Here is a 24584-nt window from a genome sequence, read left to right as displayed (position 1 = left end):
ATTCTACAACATTTTTAGTAGCCATGTTGGAAGTTAAAAAGGGCATGGTCATTTTCATGTATTTTGCCTCGGATCGAGAATTTTTCACAGTTCTGGAGTTGTTCCTTGGGGTCATATTAGCCAAAAACAGTTGAGATATTCTCTCCAAAGTCATACATATCTTAGCCAGGTCCTCTACTAACTGGAAGAGTCATAGAAATGTGTTCTCTAATTTGAGAGACCAAGGTTCAGGTCCCTGGTAGAAATAAAAGATACAGATTGCAGTTTCTGTGATGCTATCTAACAAAAAAATTCAGAAAAAAAAAACAAAAAAAAACTGTAAGAATCCTGAGCAACTTGCCCAAGAATGCTATTTGCAGTGAAATAGACATACATCTGAATACTGCCTCTTTTACACATTTGACACTACTGACTGCTGCTAAAAAGACACTGCTAACCAAAGCACACAGGTAGTTGGTTGCTGATTGCAAGTTGTCTTGTCTATTGACCCTATAACCCTATACGTATAGCACAGTTTAAGCCCCGAGGGTACAAGTTGTACCCTGCCCTTTTTTTCAGCTTTCTAATTAATCGTTGCATGCAAAAAATAGTGTTTATCGTCAAGATTCCTCACAAGCCGGGGTGGCTTTGTCAGAGGCTTAAAATATGTTTAAATAAATACTTCATGAAATGTCTATGGTGAAATGAATGGGGAAAACGCTTCCGGCACCAGAGTGAGGACGGGCAGGGCTTAGACTGTGATTCCCTATGTAATATTGACCATATTCAACTGGCGGCCATGTTTGAAATTTGCATTGAAACCAGGTGGCAACTGGGGTGGCATTTCATTAACTTAATGGCAAGATGGCAGCCGTGTGAATATGGTCAATTGACATTGCTGTCTGATACAAACCTGGTCAGTTTAGGGACGCAAGTTGATATTTTCTTGGGAAAAATGTCTCTTTTAGAAGACCATCTTTTCCAGTCTCCCAGTTCAGTCACTCTGCTGGGATCGACTGTTGTTTTCCTGTTTGTTCTCTACCTCTTCTCCTCCAGCACCCAGGAACAAAGGAAGGAACCTCCAGGACCCAGGCCTCTGCCTCTGCTTGGAAACTTACTGCAGCTGGATCTCGGCAGACCATACACCACCCTTTGTAATGTAAATAATAATAATAATAATTATTATAATACTGTCGTCTATATCACCAGTAAAACACTTTACTGTAAAATTCTTGTTTTCAAAATGTGCTGTATTTAGCTAGACTCAAACTCTTTACAGTATTATATCAAACATCTCACATTTTTCTATCATTAGTTGTCCAAGAAATATGGACCAGTGTTCACAATCCACCTTGGACATAAGAAAGTAGTGGTCCTGGCAGGATACAAGACAGTCAAACAGGCTCTGGTCAACTATGCTGAGGAGTTTGGGGACAGAGAGATCACTCCTATATTCTATGATTTTAATAAAGGACATGGTAAAATTCTTTGTATTAATTAGGTCAGTTTGTTGTTACACGTGTTTAATGCCTTGGCCAAATGGTTACTCAAGTTTTTGTGCAGGTATAATATTTTCCAATGGTGAGTCCTGGAAAGAGATGAGGCGCTTTGCCTTGACTAACCTGAGAGACTTTGGCATGGGAAAGAAGATGAGTGAAGAGAAAATCATACAGGAATGTCATTACCTGATTGACACACTTGAAAAACATGAAGGTAACCAAATCAACTACTGTTGTGGAAAGCATAATGCCGCACTAGAATTCGCTCATTGTGTTTCAAATGTTTTAATTAATTGTACCTAATATGGACTCTGTTTATCACAGGCAAAGCCTTTGATTCAACCCAGGCAGTGAATTATGCAGCATCCAATGTTATATCAGCCATTGTCTATGGGGACAGGTTTGAATACACTGATCCTGTGTTCCAAGCAATGGTGAACAGAGACAATGAAACCATACATCTTACAGGATCAGCTGCCATTCAGGTATAGAAGGACAGTTGCTTGAGCTCCTTGAAGAGATAAAAATATTTTCTATGCGGGGGCACGGTCAGTCAGTAGCGCTGTCGCCTCACAGCTAGAAGGTCCTGGGTTCGATTTCCGCCGGGGACGCTGTGGTGTTGGTAAAAGGGCCTTTCTGTGTGGAGTTTGCATGTTCTCCCCAAGGTAGATACCCTCACAACAACATGCAGTAATCCTGGTCTCTATAATGCCTCCCCCTAGCCAGCCGGGGCGCCTGATGGAGGGTAAAGGAACTGGTTGGAATAACGTGTTCCTTCCACACGCTTTGTCCAACTGGGGAAGCTCCACCTTGTCAGGTGAGAAGAAGCGTCTGCTCACTCCTCATGCACTGAAGGAAGCATGAGCTCAGTTCGGGGGTCTCCCCAGGTGTGGCAGAGGGAGAGCAGAGCCCAGGATTACAGCTTAGGCAATTGGCACTGAGTGAAAAAATGGGTTACAAAAATCGTGGGATAAAGATTAAAAGAAAAAATAAATCTATGTGTTTGAAGAATATACTTATCATCAAAATGTATTTGTTTTAGTTAATCAATTGTGTTCCCTTAAAAGTTATAGCCTAGACTTTTATAAATGATTAGCAACCAACTAAAGTTAACAGAGCAAAAGATTGGAAATAACTGTCAGTATTAATATTTTTCATGTTAACTTTAACATCATTCAAGATGGATTATACATTTTATTCAGGATTTAAAATAATGTAATTGTGTCTTAAAAGTCAGTTATTCATGTAGTACTTTTCATAAAGGGAATGTATTTACAAAAATACATAAAAAGATTGAAACCAAACCGAACATAATTAAAGATATGAGACTAACAACACCAGGGGGACTCTAACCCCACGGAACTGGTTGTGTCCTGACATGACTCCAGGAGTCATGTTGTTATAAGATTAAGAGTTCAAGTCAGGAGTCTCCTGACTTGAACTCTTATAACAACTCACACCACTAGGGGGCTTGAACTTAAAGGAGTAGTTCACCCCCAAAATGACTTTTTTTCTATTGATTAGTCACGCCATGGAGACTAGAGTTCAATAATATTTTTAGTTTTTTGTCGCCTTCCTAAGACAACAATGTGATAACAATAAATTTACCCCCATTCGTTTCGGATGGGGACCCGTTTCGAAACGGGTCCCCATCCGGAATCAATGGCGGTAAATTTACTCGAATACATTTTTTGTCTTCGACAAACTAAAAATATTATTGAACTCTAATCTCCATGGCGTGACTAATCAATAGAAAAAAAGTCATTTTGGGGGTGAACTACTCCTTTAAGTACTCTGGTTGTACAACATCTTTCCTGTGAAATGTAATTCTCATTTTAGGGTAAAGGTTGAACCCTCACAGTAAAATGTAACAATGTGCATTCTACTACATACATTATAGGTGTACAATGCTTTTCCTTGGCTGGGCCCTTGGATGCAAACCTGGAGGAACCTGATAAAGAATGTGGAAGACAACAGAGAAGAAATAAAGAGGATAATCAGTGGTCTGAAGGAAACTCTGAACCCTCAAATGCTCCGAGGCTTTATAGATTCCTTCCTAGTGCGAAAGAAAAGTTTGGAGGTATAGTTTTAGTAGAATTACAGTTTACAGTTTAGGCATTTAGCAGACGCTTTTAATCCAAAGCGATTTACAATAAGCAGATAAAACATCACAATAATAAACAAGATAATATGTCAGTACATCAACAGCAATATAACAAATGCAAATGGATATCTATCTAGAAAAAAACACAATATAATCAAAGTTCTAAAAACCTAAAAAACAAATGCTAACTAGCTTCATGTATGGTCATTGATTTTTTTTTCTGTAGTGCTAAGGGTTTAGGTGGAGTCTGAATAGCATTTACACTGCTATTATGCCCATCAATGCTCCATTACTATCATTTATCATGTCTGTTGGTATTAGGATTCTGGAATCGTGGATTCCTACTATCATGATGACAACCTGGTCAACAGTGTGTTCAACCTGTTTGCAGCTGGAACGGATACTACAGGAAATACAATTAGATGGGGTCTTCTGTTGATGGCCAAGTACCCCCATATTCAAGGTAGACAAACGCATCGATCCTGATGACAGATCTGAGCACACAAGTGATGTACGGTATAGCTCCATGGGGGACTGTAGGATTATTGAATAATTTGATTCTTATTCCTTTCATGTTTTCCTAGATAAGGTTCAAGAAGAGCTTAGCAGGGTGACTGGAAGTCGCCAGGTGCTTGTAGAAGACAGGAAGAACTTACCCTACACTGATGCTGTTATCCATGAGATCCAGAGATTAGCCAACATTGTTCCTCTGTCAATTCCTCACATCACTAGCCAAGATGTCACCTTCCAGGACTATTTCATCAAGAAGGTCAATAAATATCAAAATAATATTTTCTGTTTCTAAATCAACATATTTTTGCAAAGCATGTTCCTCTGAAAATAGTAGTCTTTGTTTTGGTGCTTTATGTAATAGACCTGTTATTTTTGGGAACAGGGAACTCCTGTGATTCCTCTACTTACTTCTGTCCTGAATGATGAGACTGAATGGGAAAGCCCACACACATTTAACCCCAATCATTTTCTGGATGAAGAGGGTCAGTTTGTCAAGAGAGATGCCTTCATGCCCTTTTCTGCAGGTATTATTGCATTGCTATCATTATACTGTTTTAAAATGTTTTATTTTTACGTTTGAAGTGATGTTGCCATATTTTGCCAGGCATATTGTAATTTCTTTCTCAGTTCAAGCACAGCTCTAACTGTTGCAACAACTTGTTGTTTCAGGTCGTAGGGCATGTCCAGGAGAGAGTCTGGCTAGGATGGAGGTTTTCCTCTTCCTCACCTCTCTCCTCCAGCGCTTTCGTTTCACTCCTCCACCTGGGGTAACAGAGGATGAACTGGATCTGACGCCAGCTGTAGGTTTCACCCTCAACCCTTCACCTCACCAGCTGTGTGCTGTCAGTCGACTCTAAATAATTTGCAGAATATTTATTTTCCATATGTGCCATTTGTGCATTGCTCATAAACTAAAACTGCAAGTTTGATTAATTTTGATCAATTCGTATTTGCATGCCTCATGTTCTGACATCTCGTCATTTTCTTGTCAATGGTATAGACATTTTCAATTTTCAGCCAGTGCAAAGTAAACCTCTTTGCTGCCTTAGTTAAAGTCCAACTGTTTATCATTTTCAATGACATGTGTATTTTGATAATTTCTCTTAATATTTTTCTTGAAACAAATGTTCTTTAACCATTTTGTATTCATAAGTGTCTGCCCCCGACACTTGCATAAAATACTGCTAAAACGAATGTTACATGTAGTAGTAAAATGACTTTGTACTACAAGGTGTGTACAAATAAACCATTATGGGGTCTTAATCAACAACTTGCTGTGTCTATTTATAAATGGCCACCTCTGAGAAGTCCCTAAGGACAGTCCACACCAATGCAATTTGCAATATAAGACTCTGCAACGATTATCCCCAATGGCAATGGCAGTTGCAAGGAGTTGCATTGGTGTGGACTGGCCATGAAACTGTTTTGTTGCAAGGAATTGCGACTAGTTGTATTGGTCGAGTTTGGCCTTAGACAGAGCTTCTATAATGGAAGAATTAGGATTCGTAGTTGGAGCAGGGTCCTTGTTGCCAGGACATTTTGATGGTTACAGTCCAGATTGCAGTTAGGGTTAGGTCAGAGATAGGTAGATGGGGAAATACGGGCGAACGCAACGTCTGACTACATGACGGAACATAATGACATGCCCAAAACAGGGATGCCAGATTAAAAGTGGTAGCTACAGTAAAGTGAGTTAACTGTATCATAATGACAGCCTTGACTACAGTGTGATGAACTTGTAGCGGGAACTAATACTACAGTATTGTTGACCCATGAAATTTGTCTTAAACACCTGGACAATATGGTTCAATAGACTTTTACTAGTGTTTCTTTATAATATATGTACATTCAGTTAATGGCATACACTGACAATAAATTATTGTCAGTGATGAGTTAAGTTATACAGTAAATTATTGCTTCTCCTGTGAATTGTTGTACTGTGGGTAAATTCAAGGCTATTTTGAGATATGTTGATGACGAGCAACATGCCTACATCCTGTTGATGAAGTCTCCTCCAAAGTCAATTATCTGTCGCAGAGCTGTCAGTATCAGTACATCAATGTCATCATTCAGGATGATTTCATCATGGTAGTTCTTCACAGGAACGATGCAGTTCATTGGAATACCCACTTTGGTACTGATTTCCTCCATCTATGTTGAGAGTAAATTACATTTAATATTGAACTGAAATTAGCAGGTAGTGTCCGACCGATAGGACATTTTTGTGTCCGATACGATAACCAATTTGAGAGAGGGGACAATCGCAGATAACCGATATGCAACCGATTTTGCACCGTTTATAATAATAATTACTTTATTCAAGACTTTTTAACGTGTCTGTTAAAAAGAGCATTTGGGAGTGACACAGACACAGCACCACTAGCATCACCATTTGGCACAGACAAAATAGGCTGTCTTTGAAATGAACTTCCAAACCAAGAGAGACAATTGGAGCTTGACTCAAGCTTGATTTGAAAATAGCTGATCTACAAGCTCACAACATAATATCACTACTGTGACATGTTGTGAGAGTGTAGATCTGCTATTTTCACATCGAGAAAATAGTTGGTAATTGTGGGGGTTCATAGTAGTACAGACAGCTGCTTTCTTAAACCAATTACTTTATTCAAGACTTATAACTTATAGTAAATAGTAGTTTGGAGTGACACAGACACACTGCTAACATGCATTTTTTCAAATCAGCGCATATCGGTGCATATCGGTGCGGCAATATCGGTGGCCCAAATACTGGGATTTTCAAAAGAGAACAAAAGGTTTACCCGAATAATTGATATTGATTCATAAATATATAAAATAGGCCTTCTCACATTTGTCTATTATTAAATGAATTGGAAAAAGTATATCAATCACTAGCTCTGGTCCATCGCGTCTCCTCCCGGAGACGCTCTGACAGACCCGTCGGGAAACGCCTGGACTCGAGATTGTCGGCCCCTCCGAGCGCTCAACATCAGTCAAAATAAACAAAACCGTTTCACTACTCACCAAACCAAAGGTCGTTTTGCGCTGTTGAAAGTCTATTCTCCGCGTTGGTGAACCCCTCAGCACCCCACCTACTCTGTAAAATACATTATTTTTGGCATGAAATAAAGTGCATCCAACTCGACCGCCGCTTATTTCCGGGTTGTGAACCATTGTATCTGCGGTGGCCGCTAGGTGGCCTGAGGTGTGTGCGTTTTATTTCATGACAAAAATAATGTATTTTACAGAGTAGGTGGGGTGCTGAGAGGTTTACCACCGCGGAGAATAGACTTTCAACAACGCAAAACTACCTTTGGTTTGGTGAGTAGTGAAGTAGTTTAGTTTATTTTGACTGCTTGAAGAGATCAAATGTTTCCTATGCCTATACTTATCATCAAAATGTATTCGTTTTAATTAATCAATTGTATTCCCTTAAAAGTTATAGCCTACACTTTAATAAATGATTAACAAGGCAAACGATTGGAAATAACTGTCAGTGTTAATATATTTCATGTTAACTGATTAAAGATGGATAAGACATTTTATTTAGGATTTAAAATAATGTAATTATGTGTCTTAAAAGTCAATTATTCATGTAGTACTTTTCATAAAGGGAATGTATTTACTGTACATAAGACATAAAAAGATTGAAACAGATCATAATTAAAGATATGAGACTAAAGCCTCACAACACCTGGGGGACTCTAACCCCATGGAACTGGGACTTGAACTCTTAATCTTATAACAACTCACACCACTAGGGGGACTTGTACATAGCCTGTGATCTCTTCCCGTTTCAGGGTTTGATCCGGTCAGGAGTGGAAACCACCTATGTGGACTACAACATGACATAGGCTATGTCATGTTGTAGTCCTCAAAGGACTACACTTTGCCGGAAAGATCAAACCGGAAACAGTCTCAACCCAAATAATTCCCCTGCGCTCAAGGGCATAATTTTAGGGCCTACCTAATAAACACCTTGATGCGGAATAGTTTTGCTTTTGTAAAATTCGTTTGGTATATGCATCTTTTAGTCCAACTCGTAGCGACTGGCAAGACTACACTAGCCTACTCGAGCATTTGAATAGGGATTGGGGACACAAACGGGGGGAACCAAAAGAAAGAGACGCTGCTTCTTCTGCCATCCGGCCTATAGACCGGATCAAACAGCCCGTTGTAAAAAAAATACCAGGCTTTCCTCCAAGGTGGAAAGACTCTTTGCGCGAGGTTAGGTTGTACAACATCTTTCCTGTGAATTTTAATTATCATTTAGGGTAAAGGTTGAACCCTCACTAAAATATAACAATGTGCATTGCACTACATACATTATAGGTGTACAATGTATTTCCTTGGCTGGGCCCTTGGATGCAAACCTGGAGGAACCTGATGAAGAATGTAGAAGACAACAAAGACGAAGTAAAGAGGATAATCAGTGGTCTGAAGGAAACTCTGAACCCTCAAATGCTCAGAGGCTTTATAGATTCCTTCCTGGTGCGGAAGAAATGTTTGGAGGTATAGTTTTAGTAGCTTTACACTGCTATAATAGCCAATGCTCTATTACATCCATTACTATCATTTATCCTGTCTGTTGGTATTAGGATTCTGGTATCATGGATTCCTATTATCATGATGACAACCTGGTCTACAGTGTGTACAACCTGTTTGCAGCTGGAACTGATACTACAGCAAATACAATTAGATGGGGTCTTCTGTTGATGGCCAAGTATCCCCATATTCAAGGTAGACAAACGCATTGATCCTGATGACACTTATATGAGCGCATAAGTTATGTATAGCTCCATGGGGAACGTAGGATTGTTGAAGAATTTGATTCTTATTGCGTTCATGCAGTTTTTCCAGATGCGGTTCAGGAAGAGCTTAGAAAGGTGACTGGGAGTCGTCAGGTGATTGTAGAAGACAGGAAGAACTTACCCTACACTGATGCTGTTATCCATGAGATCCAGAGAGTAACCAACGTTCTTCCTCTGTCAATTCCTCACATCACTAGCCAAGATGTCACCTTCCAGGTCTATTTCATCAAGAAGGTCAATATCTTTCAAAATTATATTTTATGCATATTAGTTTCTAAATCAACATTTGTTTTGCAAAGCACGTTCCTCTGAAAATAATAGTAGTTTGTTTTGATGCTTTATGTAATAGACCTGTTATTTTTGGGAACAGGGAACTCCTGTGATTCCTCTACTTACTTCTGTCCTGAATGATGAGACTGAATGGGAAAGCCCACACACATTTAACCCCAATCATTTTCTGGATGAAGAGGGTCAGTTTGTCAAGAGAGATGCCTTCATGCCCTTTTCTGCAGGTAAATGAGATTTTCCTGCATGTTTGAAAGGCCTCAATAGAGCACACCTCCAAAAGTGCTTTAACTTGTGCCCATGGACACTGGCTGCAGCCCTTGACCGAAACTAACCTCGCCTACCAGGCTTTCTGGGGGAAAGCCTGGTGTTCGTTCACTACAGGCCGTTTGGTTTCCGCCTAAATCGCGGAAACCACTAGAAGAAGCGGCTTCGCTTTGATTTGGTTCCCCCCGTTTGTTTCCCCAATACCTTTTAAAATGCTCGAGTAGCTTTGCGTAGTCTTGCCAGTTGCTACGAGTTGGACTAAAAGATGCATATACCAAACAAATTTTTCAAAAGCAAAACTACTCTGCATCAAGGAGTTTATTAGGTAGGCCCTAAAAGTCTTGAGCGCAGGGGAATCATTTTGGGTTAAAACTGAATCCGGTTTCATAGTTCCGGCAAATTGTAGTCCTTTGGGGACTACAACATGACGTGTTGTGGTTTCCGTTCCAGACCGGTTACAACCCCAAAAAGTGAAGTGATCCCAGACTAACCAACACAGCACCTGGCATAGATCTGCATTCTGATGAACACGTTTTTCGAGTCTCTTTTCTCAGTTCAACCATAACTTTAACTGTTGCAACAACTTCTTGTTTCAGGTCGTAGGGCATGTCCAGGAGAGAGTCTGGCTAGGATGGAGGTTTTCCTCTTCCTCACCTCTCTCCTCCAGCGCTTTCGTTTCACTCCTCCACCTGGGGTAACAGAGGATGAACTGGATCTGACGCCAGCTGTAGGTTTCACCCTCAACCCTTCACCTCACCAGCTGTGTGCTGTCTGTCGACTCTAAATAATTTAGAAGGATAGTTCTTGCAGAATATTTAAGTAATGTGTTCCATTGTTGCATTGCTCATAAACAAGAACTTTGCTGATAAGGTCCTCATAATGGATAGTGGAGGTCAGTTGTTCTCCAACTTGAGGTTGGGACCCCAAGTGGGGTCCCCAAATTATTTTGCGGGGTCCCCAGATGATTAGCTTAATGTAAAAAATGTCTCACTCAATGGTAAACAAATCTACATAAGTGTATACAGGGTATCTGCACATTTATAAAGTGACAATTGAAGGACTTTCAAGAGCGTTTTAATACAAAACTGGCCAAACTGTCAAATATTAAGTAAGCAAGAGGCGAACAATGTGAAAATAGCAGACCTACATGTTCACAACACCTCGCAGTGCAAGGCGTTGTGAGCATGTAGAATGTAGATCTGTTGTTTTCACAACATGTGGAACAGCGTCACATTAAAGTTATACCATGTAACTTTTTTTATAAAACAAATCTTAAAATGGTCCTAACTGTTAAATCGCTAAAGTTTTAGAACCCCCACTCCGTTATTTTCAGCTTCAAAAGCCTTCTCTTTATATGTTTTCTATGAGCCGTGAGGGGGGGAGAATTTCGCGGCAAAATGACGTCATCATACTACCGGCCAATCACAGCGAGGGTTATACACTGCCGGCCAATCACAGCGCATCTTGGAGTGGGGTCGCTAGGGCGGCCATATTTGTACTCCTGTGTGTCTGTATACTCGGTTGCACAGGGAGGCATGGGTGAAGGAGTGTATCTCCGGAATGGCTGAACGCACAGGAACCAGGGACCCATCAAAAGATAGATCTCGGCGAGGTGGTGGCAGACGCGGGGGTGTGAGAACCGAAAAACGGCCGAAAGACGCGGACGCGACCGAGGTTTGCTATAGAGCTACTGACCACAAGTTGAGCAACTTACACAGTATAGCTTTAAATGTAATACCTACAATTCTAAGTGCTTGTCAGGGTGGGGGTCCCCAGTTCATATGTTTATTTTGGGGGTCACGGCCTAAAAAGGTTTGAGAACCCCTGGTGTTGGTAAAGGGACTTGAACCAATCATCACCATCACCCATGTACAATATTGTTATTGGTCTGGTGTAATTTACAGTACCATGCTACGATCAAAGGCTGACAGAAAGGAACAGGAAATAATGGAATGAGAAGAAAACTACAGTTTGTCTCAGTTTAGAGTATAATATCACTTGGAACAAACTTTTACACTAGCAACTCAGGTATGGAACGTTATACCCAAAGAGATGTATTTGTAATATTTATTTTAATGTAGCCAACTTTATATGCATTCCAGTACCTAATAAACATGTTTCTATTTGACATGTTTATAGTTTGTCATTACTCTATTGGATGATCATAAAGAGATCTGTCTATAGTTATATCATTCTCATTCATTTCTTTTCTTTATGTCTTTATGTTCTACTGTTGAGGTACTGAGAACTAGTCAAAGCCTCTTTGGGCAGAGGATTAATTTAGATTTCAAATTACTTGTCAACCAGCTCTTTCCTTTTTTTTGTGCAAGGGAAGAATTTCTCCTGAGACAAAAGTAGCTGAAATCTCTGCCATTATCGTTTCCATACAGATGAAGCTGGATCAAGTGCTCTCAAACTTTATTTTAGTCCTAATAGAAAATGTAAATTGAGGAAAATTGTGTCTCTCTCTCTCTCAAACATGTAAACACTGACAATTTGGTGGGGAATTGAGCCATGATGTACTATAGAATATAGTGCATGAAGAACGAGCCTAGTCTTAATAGCATATAGCAACAGCCCTGGGCTCCCCGGTAAACTAGCTATTATTTAACTGGTCAAGCGGACACCATTTCCAGCGGATATCAGACCTACCCTCTATTTCCTTCCTTTCATTGTATGATTTTGTATTGTTTAACCCTTTAACTCACTGAACGCCATAAACGTCTTATACGTCTTTGGACCTCGGTGCCATAAACGTCTTTTACGTCTTTTTAATTAATCAAAAGTTTTATCATTTTTTCATAATTGTAATTTCAAAAAAATCGCTCTAGAAGTTGGCCATATGCCTCCGTGACCTGAGCGATACGGCCGATTTGACTGTAGCACCAGTGTAACACAGTCCGGCGGAAAATCGGTATAGCCGAAGATTGGTTCCGGCCGTTTAAATGTTATCTAAAACGTTCGTTTATACACTTTCCCGTGCATCCCTGACGAACTATAAGTACTCAAAAAACGCAGAAAATTCTCAGGATTCCAGCGGTGCCATCCATTCTTCTCTACCTATCCTTGATCGCGATCGCCAGGGTTCCGAAGTGTGTTAGCATGCTAGCTAAAAGGCCTGGCCAAAATGTAAACAACAGGCCCAAACCAAAAAAAAGATGGACGTCTTCTTCCTTCTTCTGTTAGTTGATCAGATAGTAGGAGACCACCCTCTGGTGGTTTTCAAATGGTATTGCACTCCAGATTGCACACAGGGCCCATCACAGCACACACATATGATGATGATCAAGACATCTTACACATGTTCTATTGAAGCCCAAATCTAATGATAGGATATATATATATAAATATACATGTTTTCCTTTGTAAGAGGGGTAGTGTGGCTTTCGATAGAAGCATAGATTTATATATGTAATTTAAGTACAAAATATGATTTTGGCCCCCATAAAAAGGCAAAATTAAGCAAAATGGCTGGCACCAGTTTTGTAGATTTTGAATAAAGGGTGGCATTCACTGAGTTAACTGCTCAACCGAACGGTAGAGTAGGCTACATTTTAAGTCACTATTTCTCATTGAAAACAATGCTGAACTTAACTCAACCTGATTGAGCCATCTCTACCATTTGGTTGAGGTGTGTTATGGCCAAAAAGAGTGCATCTCTCCATTCTGACATGTCTCCTTTCCTAACCCTATCTCTTACCCTAAGGGACTGTTCGTTTAATACTTAAGGTTGGTATGGTCCATAGCGGGGGGGGATATCAAATATTTATCTGAGCAATAGGGGGGACCATGACTTTTTTATTTTGGCTGGAGGGGGGGTCATGCAACTTTAATTTGTTGAATTTTGTATTAAAAAAATGTTTTCTTTTGTTATTTTTCATACGTGTTTACTCCCCTATCTTTATCAAGTTCCCCCTGATGGTGACTTGACTTGGTATATTCCGCTTCTGTAGTCCTCACAAGAAGCGCATTCATTGGGCGCAGCCGGCGCAGTGCACCACCGGGGGGAAAACAAAATCTCGCCTTCGGTCCTAACTATAATTTTAGCTGGGGACCCCCTTATATTCCCTCAAAGACCCTGCCCTGGGGGTCCCCGGATCCCACTTTGAGAACCAATGGTACAGACAATGTTATGTATTAGTCCTACGTTGTTTTACCCTCGTCAATGTAAGAACACAGTAGCTCTGGTCCATACCGTAGTGCACTGAAGTAGTGCGTAGTGCTATGTCACCTATGAGCCCTTGCGCCGTTGGAAAGGCTGCCCACCCTCTCGTCTGTAGTAAAAATACAAAGTACAGTTTCGCTTCTCACCAAAACGAAGACATCTTCATAGAGTAAAAAGCCTACTCTCCGTAGTGGGGGCAATCTGTGTCTAAATCTCATCTCTAAAAATTAACTTTTCGCCATAAAAGAAAATATTTCACCGGAAGGCAAAATCTGGTCAATGGACTTTTCTATTGACAATATCTGTAGAGGGCGGTGTGGAGTAGCTAAAACTTCCAGTGAAATATTTCTTTTTCTGCACCAAATGTGTATTTTAGACATGAGGTGGGGGGCTACGAGTATTGCCACTAAGGAAAGTAGGCTTTTAACATCTTAGAACCGTCTTTATTTTGGTGAGTAGTGAAAGTATATATTTTATTTTTACTACAGACGAGAGGCTGAGCAGCCTGGCTGCCGCGGCTCTGTGCTTAAGTGCTCACCAGTGACATAGTGTAGCGTAAGCTACGGGACCAGAGCTAAAAAGAACAGGAAAACCCACAGGCTCCAAAAAGCCAAACTTGTCTGGTGTCCTTATCCTTGGGGAAACGGTGGAAGAGGTTTTTCTTTTATCCAGTAAGGCGTGGATAATATATCTCCCTTGTGTTAGCAACGTCAGATAGAGCAGCTGCGCTAGACTATTCCATGCTGGTTTGCAACTTTGCATGCAACCACTTGTTATGGGGGCGTGTGCTGCAGCACAGCACAACAAGCACACGCCGTGATAGGGCGCAGTGATCTTACTCGACACAAGAAATAGTACCATGTGACAGAGTGGTCAAAGTTGAACGAAACTCGCTATAGTAGAAATATGTCAACAATGATAATGATGGCAGTTTTGTGGATTAGTTTATTATAACATTTAGGGCCAGCCAACTCAATGGAACTACTTTTATTCAGCACAAAAATGACTAAGTCTGACCACGGGAATCATAACCAATTCATGCCCTTCCAACAACTACATTACTGGCAAGTATTTCATACAGCTTTGGTTAAAACATAGGCGAACTATCACTTTATGTTAAACGAGCTTGTAGAATAGCAGGTGCAGGTGGCCCTGAAACTAGCCACTGCTTTGGGAGTTTCTGTACCCAGAGAAGGCACAAAATGGACCCTCCAGCTCGAGGCTGGGTGATGGGTCCATTTGGTTACACTGATTTGGAGGCTGTCGGCTGGGAAGGAGGTAGGAGAAACAGCATATTTAAACTATGATTTAGATTTATTATCATGGAAAATAGTTCACAGTTGCTCAATCTTTCTTTTGTTTGGGGTGTTGTTGTAACCCCAAGAGGCCACCTATGGAACCAAATGGACCCTTTCTGTATGAGTTGAGTACAAAGGGACCCAAATTTAAGACCAAAGGCTTTTTTTGGGTCGTTTTTAGTTGACCTTGTATCAATGAACTGTACTGTTCTGTACCCTCAATTAATCAATCAATTGTCAAATAGGGTGCTATATTAATAGGTCAGCATTCATGTTATTGCCTGCTACTGTTGGTGTGAATTTAAAACATAAGCCTATTGTTTATTGGGAGGGAGGGGGGGCCATGCATTTTCCTCAAGTCACGCAGGGGGGGTCACACATTTTTTTTGAAGCGTTTGGGGGGGCCAAGGAAAAAAAAATAAATGCTATAACTTGTCAACCAGCCCCCCCTAGTGGATAATTAACGTACATTCCCTAACCTAACCGTAACCCTAACCTTAACCTCCATGGAAGTGTTGCCACTCCGACAATAAGAAGTCACTGTCAGAGTGGCGACATGTCAGAATGGAGAGAGACCCCCGGCCAAAAATATCCACTTGAGGGTGCAGTGCCTTCACACACCATGCTTTGCAAGTCAGCTGGCAGAGGAAGTCATACACAACACACTCACTCCTGACGTCTGGGTTCTGTTTTAAAGGAATTTCAAAGATAGGATGATTTCTTTTACATATTATCATCTCAGAGATGTTACTGAACATGAATTATGTAACTTGATGCAATACAAATAATTCTAATAATGGTCTAATCATTTTTTTGAAAACGTGCCAAACGGTAGATTTGTCAATGGTAAAGGTATTGAAAGTAAAACTAAAGTATTAAAAACATACTATCTAACAACATTTACTATGACTAATTACAACTTCTAATTCATTGTTGTTATTATGATACATTGAATGTTTTTTCATTATAATATACAGTAAGCTGAAATATTTCTAAAATTAAGATTTTATTCTGGTTTAAAAAAACAGCTCTATCAAACAGTTGAATTGTCTGTTAGTGGTAAAAGAGTAGTGTCTAATCAACGATACACAGTACACCTGTTCACCTGATAAACACTATTTATCAAAGTTCAACGTGTTCTCTAAAGTTCCCCATCTGTATTTTGTTTTGTCACTAATATGTCAAGAAAATTAAACGATAGTTTAGAACCTGGATTTATCCAATCTTCAAATTTATGTCCCCTAAATAAATGCAAATTAGGCATTATTCGGGCATATAATGCCTAATTTGCATATTTAAACATATCATTTCAGAAAACTTAATACTAATTAAGTAATACAAAAAATATTTGTTTTAATGTAAGTAATCAAATGAAGAAGTTTCATCGTTATAGCTATCAGTTACCTGTTTTTGCCCTATTCATTGCACTTTTAACATTAACGTACATGTCTACTGTTTGGTATAGGCCTATATTTTAATAACTGGTGGATATATTGTTAAAAAAAAATTGATTATTGTTATTCTTGCCTAAAGGGAATAAGAAATGCAAAGAATTACTTTTTTGATTGATTTTTTCTTGGTGGGACCTTCAAAGGGTTAAGTTTGTTTGTGTCATTTCCCAGCTTTCTCATGTTGTTAATGATAGGGCCACTCCCACACAGGGGTGTCGCACCAAATTCTGGGCCCTGGCTACAAGGATTCACTTACATTTTGTGCTTTAACTATTGAAGAATAGCAGATCTACAAGCTCACCGCGCGGCACCTGCTGCTATCTGCTATTTTTCAATAGCTAAAGTATAAAATAATTCCAGGCCCCTCCACCTTGAGCCCTTGTAAGTCAATCCCACTTCCCCCCCTTGTGACGCCCCTGCTCCCACATTCCTCTCACCCAAAGCACAAAAGTAGATCAAAATGTTTGCTGACTGCAAGTAGTCTTGTCTTGTCTTGTCTGCCGGTCAGTTTAGGGTACGCAAGTTGAGAGATTGTTGGGAACAATGTCACTTTTAGAAGATCATCTTTTCCAGTCTCCCAGTTCAGTCACTCTGCTGGGAGCTGTTGTTTTCCTGTTTGTTCTCTACCTCTTCTCCTCCAGCACCCAGGAACAAAGGAAGGAACCTCCAGGACCCAGGCCTCTGCCTCTGCTTGGAAACTTACTGCAGCTGGATCTCAGGAGACCATACACCACCCTTTGTAATGTAAGATATTTTACTTTTTAATATAGGCCTACAGGTGTGTTGCTTTGTTTGTTTCAATGAGTCAACATATATTCGTAATAATAATAATATACTGTAGCCATTAAAACACTACTGTAACATTATTGTTTTCAAAAATGTATTTAGCCACACTCAAACTCTTTGGGGCATTATATCAAACATCTCACATGTTCTTATCTTTAGTTGTCCAATAAATTTGGACCAGTGTTCACAATCCACCTTGGACATAAGAAAGTAGTGGTCCTGGCAGGATACAAGACAGTCAAACAGGCTCTGGTCAACTATGCTGAGGAGTTTGGAGACAGAGAGATCACTCCTATATTCTATGATTTTAATAAAGGACATGGTAAGGTTCTTCATGTTTTGTGTAGCTCAGTTTGTTGTTACACATGTTTAATGACTTGGCCAAATGGGTAATCAAGTTTTTGTGCAGGTATAGTGTTTTCCAATGGTGAGTCCTGGAAAGAGATGAGGCGCTTTGCCTTGACTAACCTGAGAGACTTTGGTATGGGAAAGAAGATGAGTGAAGAGAAAATCATACAGGAATGTCATTACCTGATTGACACACTTGAAAAACATGAAGGTAACCAAATCAACTACTGTTGTGGAAATAATGCTGTAGGCCTACTAGAATTCACTCATTGCATTTAAAATGTACTTAATATGGACTCTGTTTGTCACAGGCAAAGCCTTTGATTCCTCCCAGGCAGTGAATTGTGCAGCTTCCAATGTTATATCAGCCATTGTCTATGGGGACAGGTTTGAATACACTGATCCTGTGTTCCAAGCAATGGTGAACAGGGACAATAAAATCATACATCTTACAGGATCAGCTGCCATTCAGGTAAGGACAGTTGCTTGAGCTCCTTGAAAAAGATCAAATACACTGCTCAAAAAAATGAAGGGAACAAAATGTTCTCTTAATTCTTTGAGCTTTCTTTGAGCAGTACTACAGTATACTATCAAATAAATTCAAATAAATTAAGGGAACATTTTGTTCCCCTCATTTCTTTAAGTAGTATATTTTCTATGCATTTAAAGAATATAATTATCATCAAAATGTATTAGTTGTAATTAATCAGCTGTATTCCCTTAACAGTTATAGTGTTATATTTTCATGTTAACTTCAAGTTGATTCAAGATGGATAAGATAATATAAAATATAAAAAAAAATATATATAAATAAAAGATAATGTAATTATGAGTCAGTTATTCATCTGGTACTATGTATAAAGGGAATGTATTTACATAAGACAAAAAAGAAGAAGATTGAAACAGAACATAATTAAAGATATGAGACCAAAGCCACACAACACCAGGGGGACTCTATCCCAATGGAACTGGTTGTACAAATGTGTCCTGATTTGAACTCTTATAACAACTCACACCACTAGAGGGACTTGAACTGAAGGACTGGGTGTACAACATCTTTCTTGTGAATTTAATTCTCATTCAGGGTAAAGGTTGAACCCTCACTGTAAAATATAACAATGTGCATTGTGCTACATACATTATAGGTGTACAATGCTTTTCCTTGGCTGGGCCCTTGGATACAAACCTGGAGGATCCTGATGAAGAATGTGGAAGACAACAAAGAAGAAATAAATAGGATAATCAGTGGTCTGAAGGAAACTCTGAACCCTCAAATGCTCCGAGGCTTTATAGATTCCTTCCTGGTGCGGAAGAAAAGTTTGGAGGTATAGTTTTAGTAGCATTATAATTTACACTGCTATTATGCCCATAAATGCTCCATTACTATCATTTACCATGTCTGTTGGTATTAGGATTCTGTAATCATGGACTCCTACTATCATGATGACAACCTGGTCAACAGTGTGTCCAACCTGTTTGCAGTTGGAACTGATACTACAGCAAATACAATTAGATGGGGTCTTCTGTTGATGGCCAAGTACCCCCATATTCAAGGTAGACAAACGCATTGATCCTGATGACACTTAAGGACACACAAGTGATGTATAGCTCCATGGGGAACTGTAGGATTACTGAAAATGTGATTCTTATTCCTTTTCCCAGATGAGGTTCAAGAAGAGCTTAGCAGGGTGATTGGAAGTCGCCAGGTGCTTGTAGAAGACAGGAAGAACTTACCCTACACTGATGCTGTTATCCATGAGATCCAGAGAGTAGCCAACATCGTTCCTCTGTCAGTTCCTCACATCACTAGCCAAGATGTCACCTTCCAGGGATATTATATAAAGAAGGTAAATTACTTTTACTTTAACAAAACATGTCCTTTGTGTCAATTCCTCATACCACTAGCCAAGATGTCACCTTCCAATGCTATTTCATCAAGAAGGTCTTTCAAAATAATATTTTCTGTTTCTAAATCAACATATTTTTGCAAGGCAAAATAGTAGTCTTTGTTTTAATGCTTTATGTAATAGACCTGTTATTTCTGGCAACAGGGAACTCCTGTGATTCCTCTACTTACTTCTGTCCTGAATGATGAGACTGAATGGGAAAGCCCACACACATTTAACCCCAATCATTTTCTGGATGAAGAGGGTCAGTTTGTCAAGAGGGATGCCTTCATGCCCTTTTCTGCAGGTATCATTGCATTGCTATCATTACAATTTAGGCATTTAGCAGACGCTCTTATCCAGAGTGACTTACAATAAGCAGGTAATATATCAATACAATAACCAGGTAATATATCAATACAATAACCAGATAATATATAAAGAGTTAAACATCAATACATCAAATACATCAAATGGTCACTTTTGATTTGAACACTACTATTTGAATAGTTGTGCTTAAGGACACTTTATGTATATATATATATATATATATATATATATATATATATATATATATATATATATATATATATATATATATATATATATAATCTGTTCCCTCTCTTGATGTACCTTGCTCTTTACTGTACTCTGTTCTTGTTTTTCTTTTATCTTTTTCTTACCGGTACTTCTCTGTAACTTTGTAAATAACCTTATACTGCTGTGCTGCCTCTGGGCAACTGATTTTCCCCCTTAGGATAATAAAGGTACGGTATGTATCTATCTATCAAATGCACATCATTATACTGTTTTTTGTTTATTTTGTTTTTGTTTTTTTTTATGTTTGAAGTGATGTTGCCATATCTTGCCCGACATATTGTAATTTCTTTCTCAGTTCAAGCACAGCTCTAACTGTTGCAACAACTTGTTGTTTCAGGTCGTAGGGCATGTCCAGGAGAGAGTCTGGCTAGGATGGAGGTTTTCCTCTTCCTCACCTCTCTCCTCCAGCGCTTTCGTTTCACTCCTCCACCTGGGGTAACAGAGGATGAACTGGATCTGATGCCAGCTGTAGGTTTCACCCTCAGCCCTTCACCTCACCAGCTGTGTGCTGTCTGTCGACTCTAAATTTGCTGAATATTTTCCATATTCGTTCCATTCGTTGCATTGCTCATAAACAAGACCTTTGGGTGACTAATGGATAGTGTACAGTAGGTAAAGGGACTTGGTCATCACATCACTCTACTATCCATCCATCCATCCATTTCATGACCATAGGTGAACGAAGATTGCTCGAAAGACAGAGAGCTTTGCCTTACGGCTCAACTCTTTTTTCTTCACAATAGTGCGATTCAGCGACTGCAAAACCGCTCCTGCTGCTCCGATTCTCCGGCTGATCTCCTTCTCCGTCTTCCCCTTTCTCTCACTTGTGAACAAGACCCCGAGATACTTAAACTCCTTCACCTAGGGTAATGTCTCATTCCCTACTTGGACTGCATTACCAGTAAGACTCCCTAATCGGGAGAATCGCGACTATCAGGTTAAATGTATACACAAATAGGTCTTGTAAGTGCCATTGGTTAAAAAATGTGTTTGAGAATTGACCTGATGGTGGTGCTAAATGGGACAGATCCATGTTGATGACATGACTCTAGACATACTGTGTACCGCTTTGTGTGATTTTAAGGCAAAAACTGTAGGAGCAGTGTCCAAAAATGTTCTTTGCAAAAGTCGTCCTGACGGTGGCGCTAAATGGGACAGATCCATGTTGATGACATGACTGTAGACATACTGTGTACCGCTTAGTGTGATTTTAAGGCAAAATCTGTTGGAGCAGTGTCCAAAAATGTGTTTTACAAGAATCGGCCTCATGGTGGCACTTGAAGAGCGCCATGTGAGAAATGAGGGGTGGAGGTTATGCTAAGATACATGACAGATTAGTTAAGGTACAGTATCAGAAACAATACAATATTAACACATCTGGTGCCAACCCCGAGTTTCCCGAGTTTGAAAAGGTGCCACCCCTGTGCCAACCCCGAGTTTCCCGAGTTTGGGCCGTTTTTGAAGAAAATGTTTTCAAAAATGTTTTTTGGACCTCCAGAAATGTATTAGGCATGATCGCGATCGCGAAATTGCATGTTTAACCCCCATACCAACCCATTCTTTCAAACATGGCAGCCATGTTTGTTTACATCTGAAGAAAACATAATGGCTGGTTAATCATGAATGCCTGAACGGATTTCCAAGCGGATTTTTTTGTTTGAAAGCTGTGAACAGTGTGCACACACGTGGTGCATCATCTAGGCATGGGCGTGCACGATCCGTGCACTATAAATTACATGGAAGTCTATGGAGACCATGGCATCGCGGGACATTGAAGAGAAAAAATCGTTGCAACTTAGTGTTAATAGAATAAAAATGGCATCATCAGATTTACTACCATAGGCCTACTACTGTATCTTTGTAATTGCTCAAACATGTTTCTATAACTGACATGACATCATTTTCTCAAATATTACTGTGATGACTATAAAGATATGTAAATGGTTGTGTATTTCTTGTATTTTGTAAAATTGCACACAAAGTACAGTATCTAATTTGTATATACTGTAACTGTACTATCTTTTACTGGGTCTTTTCTTGGACTCTGTGCCCAATAGATTTCTAAATAAAGAAGAAAATGTACATAACATTTGATTGCTGGTTACTTATGGCTGTCATTAGCCCGAATATTGACTCCTATACCTGGAACATCACATGACACTTCTGCGTTGAGGTGTCATACAGCTGCTAATGCTGTAGGTGTCCGCATTAGTGCACAGAGGGCTGTTATTGGTCTGTTTGGGCCTCTATGTATTAATGTTCCTGCATGTTTGATCAATTTTGATTTGTATTTGCATGCCTCATGTTCTGACATATCGTTAATTTCTTGTCAGTGGTAGAAATTGTCAATTTTGAGCCAGTGCACACCTCTTTGCAGCCATAGTTAAAATGAAACTGTTTCACTAATTTTGTGTATGTGTATGTGACGGTCGCAAATGTTTCATTTGCAAATTGTTGTATTGTGGGTAAATTCAAGGCTATTTGAGATAGTCCGATGACAAGGAATATACCTACATCCTGTTGATGAAGTCTCCTCCAAAGTCAATCATATGTCGCAGTGCTGTCAGTATCAGTATATCAATGTCATCATTCAGGATGATTTCATCATGGTAGGTCTTCACTAGAAATATGCAGTTCATTGGATTACCCACTTTGGTACTGATTTCCTCCACATTTGAGGGTAAATGGCATTTAATATTGAACTGAAAATGGCAGGTGATTGAACAACATTTCCAAAATATCCAGTAGCAGGGATGGATTACCCAACGGGCACAATGGGCCCAGGCCCAGGGGCCCTTGAGCTAGGGGGGCCCCTTTTTTGGGACTTTAAACACTGTTCTGTATAGTGTGTTGCCTTGGTCTTCTGTATTTTGTTCTGTATTGTGTTCCTGTTCCTAGTTGCAGTTTGAGTTTTACTTTACACCTTTATTTTGTAGTATTGCTCCCGGTATTTCCCTTTCTGTCTAGTTTCTTTTACCTGCCTTGTCTCACCAGTGATTAGCCCATGTTTTGCACCTGTGTCTAGTTTGTCCAAGTTGTCCCTGTGTTTTCAGTTCCTTGTCAGATCCTTGACCCTGGCTGTGTCCGAAATGCGGAACTCGTCCCCTACTCCCTAACCTTAAATGAGGGATCCAGATGTAGTGTAGGGGAGAGCCTGCACGATTGTAACGTTTTTCACATTTCAATATTTTACTCAGAGATTCTTTCACCTACATATGTAATATTTTCAGGCAACATCTGCTATCATAAACCACTTCAAGTTTTTCAATTGATAAAACAGGTCATGAGTTATTAAACCGAGAGTGGACGCTGTGCCGATGTTACAAAATTGTTTATTGTAAATCTATTCTCTTTATCACAAAAAATATATGCAAAAAAAGTATGCTGTTTCTCTGCTCATGCTCTTCACCGTTTGCCGTTAGTTCTACAAACCCGCAGCAAGAGACTGGAGCTAGACTTATACTTTATCGTACGCCGATGACCCGGTGCTGCGTGCCAAAATAGCTAATAGGCCTATACTGTACCTACAAGCTCACGACACGGTGCAGACACAAATAGGTCGTAAGCTAGTAGATCGGCTATCGGGTGGACGGCATTTGGCGTACAGCCGAGCATAAATGACACATCACACTGTGAAAAACTGTCTGCATTCCTTCCACGTTAAAGGGATAGTTCACCCCCAACATGACTTTCTATCGATTACTCAACCCATGGAGACTTCAATCCATCGATATGTTCTCGTTTTTGTCACATTACCAATAATTTCAGGAGACTCTTTGTGTCTCATAGGGAACAAAGCAGACCCTTTGTGTCTCCATAGGGAACCACTGCTGGTCATCAAATTATTAGCTTAGGAATGCGACAAATACAAAATAGGCCTATCCATGAATTCAAGTCTCCATGAGGTGAGTAATTGATAGAAAAAAAGTAATTTTGGGGGGTGAACTATACCAGGAGAGACAAAAGCTCAACAAATAATGCAACCCTGCATTATTTTACAGCATCTGAGACATAAAATATTTTAGCTTAACATACAGTAGCAACTTTGTGAAACAAAGGCATGAGGCGTGTGTGTCATCGTTGAGACAGAAAATTGCACCATATGTCAAGACGATTATTTTAATGAGAAGCTTCATAATTGTGCTCATTGTCAGCCACTTAAAAATAAAAATCACACCCGTGTGAACTGAGCGGTGGTTTGTTTGTCTCCACATCGGCACAGTGCGTGCGCACGTGGAATGCGTGTTGTTTCCGTGGATGGAAAGGTCCTTGTGCATGAACTTTATGGGGGAGGGGTCTGGTCTCAAGAAGCCTTGTAGTTGCAGATGTCAAGGTGTGGAAACGGGCGTGTAGGACTCAGGTGCAGATTCAACAGTCTCAGGCAGAACAGTAAATATGCTAGGGTTTTTATTTACACGATGCAGGAAATACAAGCAACAGGGACAAACTAAACTGGGTAAACTAAGGGCAGGAAATACAAAATGTTCAAGGACTAGAATACACTGGGGCTGTGTCCTAAATCCACCCTATTCCCTAATGTAGGCTAGTGTACTAAAAGGGGGCTCCGCCATTTTGAACTAGCGTCCGAATGCATAGTGAGCATTTTTGTACGA

General features: G+C 39.8%; 2 protein-coding genes across 2 annotated transcripts; both read left to right on the top strand.

The window, feature by feature from the left end:
* Positions 1-934: 934 nt before the first annotated feature.
* Positions 935-10221, top strand: LOC308282741 (cytochrome P450 2K1-like; the record flags this gene model as incomplete). Its single annotated transcript, XM_080723130.1, has 15 exons — positions 935-1138; positions 1295-1457; positions 1543-1692; positions 1803-1963; positions 3379-3558; positions 3904-4045; positions 4167-4351; positions 4478-4619; positions 4765-4941; positions 7875-7885; positions 8407-8586; positions 8673-8814; positions 8935-9119; positions 9256-9397; positions 10034-10221. The coding sequence occupies 15 exons, from the start codon at positions 935-937 to the stop codon at positions 10219-10221; spliced, it is 2352 nt and encodes a 783-aa protein (XP_080579256.1).
* A 6673-nt stretch (positions 10222-16894) lies between these two features.
* LOC308283327 (cytochrome P450 2K1-like) lies at positions 16895-20496 on the top strand (the record flags this gene model as incomplete). The annotated part of the gene is made up of 9 exons (XM_080723744.1): positions 16895-17095; positions 17297-17459; positions 17547-17696; positions 17797-17957; positions 18631-18810; positions 18898-19039; positions 19148-19332; positions 19537-19678; positions 20309-20496. 9 exons carry the CDS (start codon positions 16895-16897, stop codon positions 20494-20496), a joined length of 1512 nt encoding a protein of 503 aa, XP_080579870.1.
* Between the last annotated feature and the right edge of the window lie 4088 nt (positions 20497-24584).

Source organism: Nannobrachium achirus (assembly GCF_963921795.1).
Source record: "Nannobrachium achirus genome assembly, chromosome: 4".
Taxonomy (NCBI): domain Eukaryota; kingdom Metazoa; phylum Chordata; class Actinopteri; order Myctophiformes; family Myctophidae; genus Nannobrachium; species Nannobrachium achirus.
Note: the sequence above shows the minus strand (reverse complement) of the source record. Positions and strands in the feature narration are given on the sequence as shown.